We start from the raw sequence: 13,901 nt of genomic DNA on the forward strand, positions 1-13,901 counted from the left end.
TTGAAACAGGAAAGTGTTCTGCGCGTGGTTAGGGTAGTTCAGAAGGGAGGGGGGGAGCCAAGCCTCTTTCTTTCTTTTCTTGAAGAGTGGGGGGAGAGGAGCCAAGCAGGGAGCCTCTTTCTTTTCTTAGAGGGGGGGGGGAGATGATCAAAAAAGGCAGAGAAGGGAGAAAAAATCCAGGACCGACAGAAGTTGAGAGAAATTAGGGGCTTCTCCTTTAAGGCAAGTTTGTCACATGACCACCTGTGGCCAATCACAGGTCCTCTACCACGGAGGAGAGCCCAGATTCAAAACAGCCTTTATTGAGCATCAAAAGCACTCTAAGATATCGCACAATAAAGGGAGGGTCACTCCAGATCAATCCTTCTTGCTGCAGGAGGAAAATTTAAATCGCCCCAAATCCAAACGGAAATCGCATTCTGTGTAGAGGGCAGGGACTGAATTGATCTGGGGTTGGAATAAAAGCTCCGTGCAGTTTACACCCTAGATGAACTGAAGCTTCTGTCAAAGCCAACAGTGTATAGCTTTAAAAAAACACTTGAAAGAGTACTTTCATTCCACCTTGTTCAAAAATACTGATAAGTGTGGAAAGCATTAATTTTTGCCCAGGTGTACAGTCTTTCAATTTTTATGTCCTTCACTCATGATTTTCAGAAAATTGTGTTGGAAAAGCAGGGCATAAAAACCAACTCTTCATTCAGAACATCCTTGTTATGCTGCAATGAAATCTCATGTGACCATTTTTGTTTTCATCGTCTGACTCAAAAAAATCTTCACTATCTCATTTGTAGGTGATCCAACCAGAGACCATGTACCATCAGCCAAGTCCAAGATTGCAGTCGTATCGAGAGCCTGGATCTCAGCAAACGTGGCATCAAAATAAGCAACCCAAAAGGGAAGGTCTCCGGCCGCCACCTTATCGGCCACGCAGGGATGCTTTTGAAACCTCTACTGATGGGCATTCTGGTCCTAGTAACAGGGACTGCTCTAGCCATAGGGGTCGTTCTCAGAATATCAAAAGTCCAGTCTTCACTACCATGGGCACTTCAGTGCCAGTGTACTGCCAGCCTATCACTACTGTGACTGCCTCAGCTTCAGTTACTGTTGCTGTACACCCTGCTGTGCACAGTCACAATACTCATGCAGGAGGCTTTCCATCCTATGAGGGATGTCATGAAACTGACTGTGGACAGTTTGAGGACCCTCATGTGCCTTTTAATGTCCGGTGTGAGAGGAGGAACTCTAAAGTAGAAGTAATAGAACTGCAAGATGTTGAATGCGAAGAAAGGACACGTGGCAACAGCTCAGATTAAGGTATGGCTTTCTTCCCTTGTTAGACAACATTACCCAGACCTGCTGCCAACTTGAAGAAAGTGAACAACACTTGCAGTGGCTTCAGATACATTTATCCCAACCCCATCATCCTGCTCTTAACATCCAAAAATCAATTAATGAACAATCACACTGATAATAGTATTAATATCAGTAGTAGTAATATATTAGGAACTTAGTTTTTGGTTAAATATTTCCAAGGGGCACAGAAAGTTGTAAAGGAGATTCATGAGTGCTTATGATGAAATAACAGTGAAGTATTCATGAAGCTGGGATAAGAAACTAGAGTTATATGTTCAAAAAAGGCACGTGACAAATAGTTGCCTAGGACAGTGCTGCTTCAGAAGACGTGGGGAAAAGAACTTCATTGCACTGACAACTCTGGGGCTAAGAAAAGTTGGACTTCTAGTCTTTCTTCCAAATGTGCTATTTTTTAAAAAATAAGGCCATATCTCCAAGTGTATTATCCTCCGCCCCCAATTCTGCAAACGCAGAAAAGTCTTTTATGAGGATGCAGATTGGCTTTCTGATTTGTGAACATGATTTTTAGGCCACATTTAGGCAGCATACTTTATAAGGATGGAACAATTGTACAAGAGGTTTGAGCCTGAAAAATATACACGGGCGATGGTCAGGATTTTTCAAAGAAACTTTCCATTCTGCTAAGAGACAGTTTCTGTGTACCAATATATATACAAGCATATAACACGTCAAATGGGTTTATATATCTACTCCATCCAACACTATTTTTATAGCCTTTGGTCACACGTGATCCAAATAAAATAATCATATAAAAGGAGAGTCCTATACCATTCCTACCCTAGTGATGACTTTTAATGGAAGGATATATAGTGACAGTATTAAAACATCTGCACCATGGTATTAAATATTTGCATTGACTTCACTTCACATGAACTCAGATCCCAACAGCTGCAGTTTAAAGAATGAGGTAGTAGGCGATGTGAACGCCTTGCCCAGAGATCCCAGAGAGCTGCTGCCAGTCTTAGACAATAGTGATTTCAATGGACCAGTGGGTTGGTAGCAAAAAGCTGCTTAATGTATCCATCCTTTACCACCTTCAGTGTGTAACAGGAAGGGGAAGGTGGCGGAGGAAAGTCTGTTTGTGGCAACAGTAGGCCTGATATTTTCAGTATTGTCAGTAATGAGCACCTGGAAATTTCTTTGGGGCACCAAGTGAGCCTACTTCAGACCACACCAATATTCAGGGATCTGGTGAAAAATGGATGGGCTGTCTGAAATCCAACATGTAAACCTCACATTTGAACTTTCATTGCAACTTTTAGAAGACTGTTCACCCAATCTACTAAAGATAAACAAAGCGAAAGGCATGAATTATGGGAGGCTAGTTGTAGGGAAAGATGCTGCTTTGTGCATAGCTGAAGTGCTTGGGCTGATTGTCTGGGGATTCCCTTTTAGTGACGTAAGATTTTGCCAATGCATCTCTGGACTCTGTAAAATCCAGCTATCATACGGTGCTGATTGGCCTCAGATGTTGGTGATACCTTGAGAAAAGGGTAATTTGCACCTATTGGTTGTAACTATAGATCTGGAGAGAGGTGCATCATAGTAGATATCCAGACATGGACATACTAAACATTAAGAATTTGCTTTTTTTTTTTTAAAGAAAAACAATCCTGTTGAAATCATTTGCCTATAGAAAGCCACTAACATTGCTGGAAAGAGAACATAGGCCTCTTGGCTTTTAATTGCAAGAGTTGTCAAATGGCTTGGGGCTGAGGTGATTTATTTATCTTTGCTCAACTTTAGGTGAATATTGTTTTTTTTTTACTTTTTTTTTTTTTTGCTCTATTTGTATAGGGAAATAACTGAAGCAAATAAGAGGCCAAAGATGGGAAACCTACTCTTTCCAGAACTGCTTGAAGAGAAACTGCTTGAAGTTATGGAAAAGGACATGCTGCATCAGGGCAACAGTTCGCTGTTACTGTAACCTATTGTATTATTTGTTAAATAGTTCTATAAATATTTAAAAGGTGTACACATGTGTAATATACAGAAGAACCATGTAAAATAGTATAATCTGGAGTTGTGTTAACTCCTGTTTAACAGAGTGGGGACAATATTGTTTGTGCTCTGTAGGTATTTTACTTTGATATCTGTGCCACAACTAAGCTTAATCTAGTCAAAATTCAGCATACATTGCTGCTTAAATATTGTATAATTTACATGTATAATTCTATGCAAATATTGCTAATGTATTAGGATTTTTTTGTAAAGGGGTGTGTGCGTGTATGTTAAAATATTTTAAAATTTCCATATCACAGGCCTGTGGTAGTATGAAATGTTCCTGTTAATTGTCAACACGCTATGCGTGATAATTTTTAATTTTTAATATTTTTTGCTTTTTTAAAATGAGCAGATATGAAGAGCAGTATGTTAACCCTGGTGACTGAAGTATGTGTAGCTGTGCATGTGTTTTGTGTTCCTGAGAAGTATATTTGTGTACTGTAATGACTTTATGAAGCACAGACTACTAGGAACTTCCTGTGCAAGTCCCAATGCAACGGCTGATGCTACAGATGGCTTATGTGCAGAAGATATGTGGGGCCACTGTGTAATCAATCCCCCTTGAGCTTAATTTACCAGTGTTTACCGAAATTTTCTCCTTGCAAATACTCATTTGTGAATAACTGCCATTAAAATCAATGGAACTTCCATGTGTGTATCTGCATGAAGAAATGTAACCAGTCTGAATTAGCTTTTTGCAGACAATCAGTGGAAATGTCACTCTGGTTTAACAGCAATTGTTGACATCACTGAAGGGCAGAGATAAGGTGGAAGAGTGAAGAGACTGGGAATCAGGATTTGTCCCAAGCTCTTGCTCCGAATCTTCTTTTGATCTGAGTGTCATTTTAGTCAGATTAATTACTTCATTGTGTTGTTCTTAATTTGAACAATGGCTATTATTGAACGTCCTCACCATGATGAAGCCTTGGTGAATTACACTGCTGTAGCAGAGAATAATTCTGAATTGTTTGAAGCTATTGAATGCCAACTCACGAAAGCCATGGCATGTGCTGATGGTTATATTTAGATAAAAATAAAGAGCCATTTATGTTTTTGAAAATGGAACAGGTGATTCAACTGGCTTACTATCACCTGGATGCTATTCTTTAGTGCCATAGTTTTACATACAGTAATAAAATTCAGAATTAGAGCCTTTTGTGGCGCAGAGTGGTAAGGCAGCAACATGCAGTCTGAAAGCTCTGCCCATGAGGCTGGGAGTTCAATCCCAGCAGCCGGCTCAAGGCTGACTCAGCCTTCCATCTTTTCGAGGTTGGTAAAATAAGTACCCAGCTTGCTGGGGGGTAAACGGTAATGACTGGGGAAGGCACGGCAAACCACCCCATATTGAGTCTGCCATGAAAACGCTGGAGGGCGTCACCCCAAGGGTCAGACATGACCCGGTGCTTGCACAGGGGATACCTTTACCTTTACCTTAATAAAATTAAAAGTCGATTTCTGCTCTTACACAGCTATTAATTTAACAGAGGCTTCCAGAGTCATCCCCAATTTCTCTTGTATGGAGATTATCTCTATAGATTAGCTGGCCAGTTGGTTATTAAAATCTGATCCAAAAAAGGGATTCCATTGCAATTGAGAAGTGGCCTCATGGGCAGACCAACATATTGGTCTGCGGGCATTTAGAAAGATATAAGTAGCGTTGCATCCTATGATCATCAGATTTTAGTGTTAAAGAGGGCAGTCATGTGAATTTGGCTCTAGTTTGATGAATACAGATTTCACAGAATTAGATGCTGGCAGGCCATGTTGGACTGACTTGAATTGATGTTCAACAATTGGCCATTTCCAGTTCAGGCTTTGTTTGACTGGAGTTCATGTTTCTCTTTAGGTCATCCCTTTGGCTAGGTATTTGTAATGTGTGCATCAGTTGTTTTCCCTGCTCTCATCTTTAAAATGACTGGAGATGTGAGAGTTTACATATAGCTAATGGGAACATTCAAAAGACAGGAAGAAGATATGTGTATGGTTTCAGTGGTGCATAAACTACTGTATAGATGTACAGTAAGACAGAACCACCTGGCCCAGTTTCCTGTCTTAGTAGCAATAAGACATCAGGCCCTGAATTAAACATTAACAGTGTAGTATTTCAGGTTTAAAAACAGAGATGGAACTACAAAGTGCCGGATACCTTACATGAAAAGTCAAAGTAGCACAGAATTCTGCTTTGGGACCTGTTGTTCAGTCACTCTAGCCACTTGTGGTTTTGTTTTTTGAAAAAAAAAGAGGATCAAATAGTATGAGATTTGATATTAAATGGCCTCATCACCTAAGCATGTGTGTGAGTGTATTGTGTGTGTATGAGAGAAAAATAGCCCTTCCTTTTTTTGTGTCTGCTCCTTGGTGCATAGTGTAGACCATTTTCTCTTATTGTCACATTGGCAAAAAGGGATCTCAGTGGCTGGCTTTTGTTTGTTTTTACTTAATTGTTGATATTTATATTTTTGTATCATAAGAGTGTTTTTTTTACAGTATTTGTCATGCCAGTTTATAACAAACACAATGCAGGGATTTTATTTCTATTGGAAACACTATTACAGCTATGTTTTTACTTCTTAATGGAATTTTTATTTGTATAGAATGCTTACTAATGTTAAATAGGAAAAGAGTATATAACATTTACATTAAGGACTCATTTTGTAGCTTTTTTAGTACAAAGAGTTAAAAGGAAAAAAATATTCAAACTGGGTCTCATTGCCTGCCAGTTTTAGCAGGGATGGGTTTATGTTTCAGTTACAAAGATAAAAGTATGCCATATAATTTATTTATATGAAAATTTATTTTTGTAGTGTACATAGTAGTCCTCAATTCTTTTGACAGAATTATATTTTTAAAGAGTTTATATGTAATGATGATACCATTATGTTTTGGTACATTGCTGAAACATAAATACAATGCACACTTTCCATTGTAAGCCCCATTTTACAAACAAAGAAAACATTAACAGTGTTAAAGAGAGTGTGAATATTCATGTCATTCTGAACTGTTTTAGATACCATTTTGTGATCTAGTGTGGTTCTCAGTTTTAAATCACGAGTGAGAAATTGTAAAAACTCTCTAAACATTAATGTTCACACACTGATAGAAATTCTAACATGAATAAAAATATTATAACTTATTGGTTCTGTATTTGGCTGTGGAATGTTTATTTTTTTAAGTCATCTTTTCACTTGAAGCAGAAACTGAGGGCAAACAGTGCTTACAACCTCCTAAGGTCATTATTATCAGTATTAGATACCCACTCCTCTTTTCTGTAAAGAGGTGGTGTGGCTGAATGCCATCTGTCATGCCAGTATTAATTCTCAGAGACTCAATGTTATTAGCAGTCTAAATTATGTACTGTAAGATGTTTACAATGTAGTTTGTAAATGAATGGAAAATGTTTATTTATACCCTGCTTTTCTTCTCAATGGGGACCCAAAACTGCTTGTAACATTGTCCTCATCTATCTGTTTTATCTTCACAACAATCCCCTGAGGCAGATTAGGCTGAGAGAGTAGCCCACAATCTCCAGGAATTATCCACGGCACGGTGCAGATTTGAACCTTGGTCTCAAATCTTAGTCTAACATGTACAAATGCAGACAACCTGGAGGAGATGGGCTATGACAAGATAGCACCACATAGGCGTATTGGGAGTTTTTTTCTCCTTATTGTGCTACATGCAATGGGCTAACCATCCTACACAGTCCCACAACCCTCAAGTAATTGTTGGTACCAAAGCTTTGTGGAATCCTGAAGATCAGTGAATGTACAGAAAGTGGCCGCGTTACATGCTGCTTGTGCTGTTTTAAATCAAGAAGAAACTTCCAAGGGTAATATAAAACTTAGGCAGATTGTGAGAGGGTGGGTAGGAAGAGTTGTGTCAGTTGTCCGCTCTTGTGGTCCTTTCTTGCATGCCCAGATAAATGCCGATCTCCACTTTGGGGTCAGGAGGCAAATTGCCTCCAGGCCAGGCTGGCCAGGGATTCTGGTTGGGGGGGGGGGGTATAATCTGGGTAGAAATTGGAGTTATTGTGGGTGGGCAAATAGTTGTGAGTTTCCTTCATAATGCAGAGGCTTGAACTAGATTACCATGGTGTTCCCCTTCCATGATTCTATGAAAACCTGAATACAGAAAACCTATGGAACAAGAGAATGTTTTTCCTACGATACGTTCTTGAAATTACATTGTGCAGTAATGTTAGTCTCCTCCTATTAAGTAGTAACTTCCAAACTACACCATGTATATCAATTTTTTTAAAGTTGGAAGGTCACTACCACAGAGGCTGCATAATGATGCCTCTCCCTTTGCCCACTTAGAAGCAGTGATGACATCATTTCTATGGAACGAATATAGGTACTACAACTGATAACATTTGCTGTATGATCAAAAATCTAATGAAAGGAATTGGCTTCATTAACAAGCCATTCTATTCTGCAGTAGTTTGGAAAGGGCTGTAAAAACAGCGATAAGACGTCACTGGAGTAATCTAGGATTTAAAGCCTGGGGCATACACTGGTTCATAATTAATTGATGCCTTGGAAAAGGAAGTTTCCAGTACAAATTGGCTGGAGATACCAGTATGGATACTCTGAAACAGTTCCTTCATGCTTCATCAGACTGGGAAAAATTTATTTTGGTGACAGTTTTTTCAGCTTAGATTCTTTAACATCATTAAAAAAAACCAAGTCTTTGCCTTCCATTAAAGCCTGCCCATGTTTCTTATTAACATATTTTCTTATTTACAGTCTAATTAACTTTAGGTCATATATTAATCAAATTTTTGTCAGAGACTAGAAATATTCGTTCATGTCTAAAGTAAACATGTGGCCAATTTTTTTTGGCATGTGTGTAGCAGCTCCAGGAATGCCATTCATTGAAAAACTGCAGCAGTACTGCTGCTTAAGCAGGTGTTCCCCTCCTTAGGAATTCAGGTAAGTACACCTCCAAGGGCAACTTGAAACAGAGGCTGTTTATATCTATGGAACTGCATGTGCCAAACTTTAATTGTTTTTAATGACTAGCACAAATTAGGAGAATAGTTCCAGGACCTGTAACTCATAGAATTCTTCTTACTTTGTATGTTGCAGCCACAGTGGACCCCATTAGTGGGATGCATGCCAGGAAATGTGCCATAAATGGCTTAAAATACTTTCCCATTTTTACTTTACACAGTAGATTTTTAGCTAATAAAACCTTCGGGGAAGACTTGTATGCTCTCATTTTGAAGCTTGAAAATTGAAGGAGGGTATTTTCAAGCTTGGTAAAAGGAATGCAAAATGTCTGGTTCTGCAACAAAATTGTGTAATGATAACAAGAGTGACACTGCAAGAGGTGAGCCATTATTGAAAGATTGCCTCTGAAGATGGAGGCTCCATTTAGCTCCCAAGGCTAGCTACTGGTGATAGACATGTTCTCCATGAAGCCATCTAAGATCAGTTGCAATCCACCTACCTTGGCTCATGACCACCATTGCTCATGTGAAGGAAGGCAATGGCAGGGCAAAGGAGTTGTGCGTGATCCCTACATGGTATTTCCAAGCACAGGAAGGCTGCAGTATCAGTGTCCAGTCATGAGCCTGCATGGCGAGCAGAAAGGCTGGTGTGGATGCTTGGCCTTCTTTGCTTCTTGCTGCCACGGATGCTTGCTGCTATCTCCCTTCCACCTGGTTTTGCATGAATTTTTCTTGTCTTCTTAATATCTCTGTCTTTTCTGCCACAGATGGTAGTTTGGTTTGGGGCTGAGCCTGCGCCTTCATGTGGGGTTCCTCTTAGTGTTGGGAGCCTCCTTATGAAGCTGCCCATGTGGCGAGGTAGCTGGGGGAACCCCAATAGAGGCTGATGTCTGTGGGCTTCTTCTAGGCTTCACCTTCCCAGGGGGGGGGGGGCTGGCAAACCTGATCAACAGTGGGAGCTTAGCAGGCATGTTGCTCCGACCCCGTGTGAGGGCCTACTGGTAGGTTTTCCTCCCCAAGAGACTGTTGTCTACTGACAGCAGGATAGGAAGGATGGTTTGGGGATCCGCCCCAATCTGTGTGATTGCTTACGCTCATTTGTATAACAATAAAAACTGTGGCCTTATGCCAAAGAAAAAGCGATGGTGTCAGCATAACCTTTGTGCACTACTATTGTCCCACCTCTACCTAGCAAGCAGGGGGATGGGCTGCCAGGATTAACAGGGCAACCCTGAACAGTTACACCAGCCTAAGTCTATGGTAATTTATGGTCTTAGAATAGTGTAACTAATTAGGAAGGCTAATGAGACGATGAGTCTGCCTCCCCTATCTCCACCATTTGTCCAGTCCAAAAAATATTTACCAAAGGCATCTGGAGTAGCCCTTTTGCCTCACCAGCCTTGTGTTTACATGAGGTCTGAGACAGGTTAGCCTGAACGAAAGCTATTATTTTGCAAGAAGATTGCTCAGCAAGCATTAGGGCTGAACTGCCAGCCTGCAGTTTTAGTGACAGGCAGAGTTAACATTTCTTTAGGATTGCTCTATTTGCACAGCTTGTTAGTGTAGGCTTTAGCAGCTGGAGAGTGCTTGGGACCTATGCTGCCAGTGTACAGTCTCCAAGGTATCGGCAGCAGCAACAACAAGCTTTTCCTTACAGGGAAGAATGAACAAATGGCTGTCCAAACTGTTTCTTCTTTCTCTTGTTTGAGCAGCTGCACACGCAAAGTGCAGGGAAGAGAATTCACTGCCAGGGAGAACAACAAAAGAGCAACACCAGGGAAGAATTCAGTATGCTCTCTCTGTGAATGACATGCTGTTGTTGCTTTGGTGTAGAATGGTGCTATGGGGCTAGGTGACTGTCCAAAGCACGTCCCAGTCACCACCAGCATCTTTACTGACAGCCAGCACAGAAGGACCAGGTATATTTGCATGGAGGAGCATATATGTTTCCTTGGTAAGAGGATAATGTGATTTAGCATAGCTTTGGTTTGAAGTGCCTCATTTTTTACTGCTACTGACATCCCACAAAAAGTTAACTACTCAATGAACATTATTTCTGATATAATAGAGAAAAGGTGAGAAGCAGGTTTGCATTGCTGAGTTGTCTAAGAAAAATATGCATAGACTGCCCAGAAATAGCACCAGGATGGGGCTTACTGATCCCACACATGCCACCTAACCCCTCCCCACCATAGTGATAATATTATAGCCAACGATGACTCTCTTGAAGCAAAGAACAAGGGGAGCATTCTGGGAGCCAGCCGCTCCAGTATGTCTGGAGCCACAGCTACTTTGGGAGCAGCCAGCCCACGCCTCCAGTCTTTAACAACTGCCCACAATATCGTCCACCATAATACAGCATCTAATTTGAACATGGACATTGGTACCACAGCTTGTAATAAACCCAGATGCCAGCTTTGCTGCCACATACACTGGACATAACGACATCAACTACACCCATTCACTTGTTCATCTAACGTATATGCCATGAAATGCCAACGATGCCCTTCAGTTCTCTGCATAGGGCAAACAGATCAAACCCTACCCCAAAGGATAAATAGACACAAATTTGACATCAAGAATCACAAAATTGACAAACCTGTAGGAGAACATTTTAACCTTCCTGGGCACTCGATGAGAGACCTCAAAATCATTGGTTTACTGCAAAAAAAATTCTGAAACAGGCTGGGATAGGAGAGTACTAAATTTCAAGTTATTACAACACTCAGGACAATGAAATTCCCAGGACTTAACAGCGATATGAGGTTCTTATTTCAGTGCACATTCTTCTCTCAGACTGATTATGTATGGCAGTAGCTGCACCAGGCCACTACCAGCATGCCCCCTACTTCCTATGTACTGATGGGGGAAGATTTCCCCACTGGACATGGTCTGCCCTGGCTTTTTGAGGCCGGGGTAGAAAGGTTCTTCTGTGCCTCGTGGCAGCTGAAACAGGGTTTTTCACTTCACAAAGGTGGGATAGCATCATAATGCTATTTCACCATCGTGGGAGTGAAAAAAACGCCCTGTTTGGCCCTGCAGTGCTGCGTGGCGCCATGGAGCCAAATGGGGTGTTGTGTGCCCCTACTGGGACATGGTAGGCAGGGGAGGAGCTGGGCCTGAAAAGTCCGGTTCTTTCCTGTATACATGGGCTGGACCTGACATAGCCAATGATGGTGCCCACATTACAAAAGGGAATGCTGATTTGCAGGGCATCAGAGGCCCTAAAGTGGGCCAGGGCTGGGAGGGGACCAGGCTGATGGTGACATTGTGCATTAGCGGGAATGTGCCCCATTGCTGTACGAGCACTAGCCCAGCTTGTCCCTCCCATGCATAATTGGTCTCAGTCACTCTGTTCTCGCTTATACCCAGAATTCAACTTTGTTGGTGTTAAAGGTGCTACTGGACTCAAACTTTGTTCTGGGCTGATATGTAAGAGGGTAGAAAGTAGCCTTTTGTGATCTGAATACTCAGTTGCCTAATGAAATTGAAGAGTTCAGTTTGCAGCATCTTTAAATAGCCAGTTGGTCCAATAAAAGACACTATGTTACTGACTCAATGTCTTTAAAATAAAAGGGAGGCATTATTCCAAATCAATGTTCTGTAAATCATCCCAGCCCATTAAAGATTTTAAACTAGTGCCAGGTGGAGATTCATTTGAGACTTGGCTATAAATAAATAGATGGTGGGCATAAGAGCCTAGTGTTCTTACCTATAAGGGAGGTGCTAATCTGCTTTGGGGGTTCTTTTTATAATGTTGATGCTGGCTTTTTGAATGTTTTTCCATAGCGTACGTGTGTGATGGGGACCACATGAGAGCATATAAGAAACTGTGGTTTTGGTGTGTGGAATTTGCTACTGGCAAGTTATTATAGCACAGAATCCAAGATAAATACCAGGTAGGTGTAGTTTTTTCTTCCTTTTTTGCATATACTTTTCATTTGGAAATGTTTTTAAAATCTCCTGAAATGCAGGAAGTTGCACCTGGTGTTCAAGAAATGGCTTAGGAGGGGGACTGAGCTTCACACATTTTGTTTCCTTACCATTTTGGACTGAGATAGCTAAGTTTCATAAATGCCTCTGTCTGCATGCTAGTTGTAATGTTGTATTTGTACCTAGAAACACTTTGGGGCAGTTCAGTTTCCCACAGCCATTGTTAAGACCCCAAACTTTGCAGGCCAGGTCAGTTTCCTATCTTTTGGGGGGAAGCTTACTGCATTGTTATTCTAGACCAGAAAGAATATGAAATATATATACATATTCTGATAAGAAAATGCATACTGTTTATTTTAGCTTTTCAAGATTTAATATTTACACAAATATATTAAGGATGCAACTGTCTCATGAAATAGCCAGATACCATTTGGAATACCCATGCATTTTCCCCGTCTGGTTTGAATTTGCATGTGGTGAAATGATTGTTTGAGAAAGCCTGTTTACTATTCCCTGAGCGCTCTCCGATGGTGGCATTGGACGAAAAGGTAAAGCAGTTATTTGCAGCTGGGAGCAGGAAGATTGTTGGTGTGTTTTCTATCACCCTCTGAACCTGTGGGCAGTGTCAGTAAGAACCATGAGGTCTGCCAGCATTAGAATGTGCAGAGTGATTCACATATTGGTGAAAATAATACTAAATATAATATTCATTTGGGACTGCTGCTTGATAATTAGATTAAGTTTTAAAGTCTGATAACTATGCATGCCTGACACATAAAAAAAATTGTAGTCTAAACAAGCAGTGGTATGACATTAGGAGCTGGATAGACACTGAGATATGAAGCTATGAAAATAATCACCTAAACACCTGCCTAGCAAGATTCATAGATTATGAAAAATAGGTATGTGTGCTTCACTGAGTTAAAATCCATGCAAATAATATTTTGTGGTGGAAACTGGAAAAAGAATTTTTAATGATGATTTAATGATTTAATGATGTAGAGGAATGGCAATAGAGTTCACTGTCACTTCGACTGGTTATTGTTGCAGCTGACCTGACATATTTCCTTGAGTATTGTCATTCTGCATTAGCGGGTAATCATTTGATAGATACAACTCATTAGCAGTATGTGGGCATGTGCTATGCTTCCACTTGCCTACATGGAGCAGCAGCCGAAGGAGGTTGAAAGCACCCTGGCCACTGACTGCCACCTGCAGTAAAAAGGTAAAGGTATCCCTGTGCAAGCACTGGGTCATGTCTGACCCTTGGGGTGATGCCCTCTAGCGTTTTCATGGCAGACTCAATACGGGGTGGTTTGCCAGTGCCTTCCCCAGTCATTACCAATTACCCCCCAGCAAGCTGGGTACTCATTTTACCGACCTCGGAAGGATGGAAGGCTGAGTCAACCTTGAGCCGGCTGCTGGGATTGAACTCCCAACCTCATGGGCAGAGCTTTCAGACTGCATGACTGCTGCCTTATCACTCTGCACCACAAGAGGCTCTTGCCACTTGCAGTACTGAACAGCAATTCAGGAGTAAAGGCAAGTTTAGTGTGGACATTGAAACACTGAACCTGTGCAGAGGCCCATAAAAGCTAGTGCTGAAAGATCCACAGGGTGGACAATATCATCAGCTACA

At 41.1% G+C, this 13,901-nt stretch overlaps 1 protein-coding gene across 3 annotated transcripts in view; it reads left to right on the forward strand.

Moving 5' to 3' along the window:
• Positions 1-6,522, forward strand: part of PTCH1 (patched 1) — a 115,048-nt gene extending 108,526 nt beyond the window's left edge. For all 3 annotated transcript variants that reach the window (XM_077344570.1, XM_077344569.1, XM_077344568.1), the window contains 2 exons: positions 792-1,314; positions 3,172-6,522. In XM_077344570.1, the coding sequence (XP_077200685.1) occupies positions 792-1,313 (522 nt within the window). In that variant the 3' untranslated portion in view covers position 1,314; positions 3,172-6,522. The remainder of the gene's footprint in view (positions 1-791; positions 1,315-3,171) is intronic.
• The last annotated feature ends 7,379 nt before the right edge of the window (positions 6,523-13,901 follow it).

The sequence above is a fragment of the Paroedura picta genome, chromosome 7 (genome assembly GCF_049243985.1).
Source record: "Paroedura picta isolate Pp20150507F chromosome 7, Ppicta_v3.0, whole genome shotgun sequence".
Lineage (NCBI taxonomy): Eukaryota > Metazoa > Chordata > Lepidosauria > Squamata > Gekkonidae > Paroedura > Paroedura picta.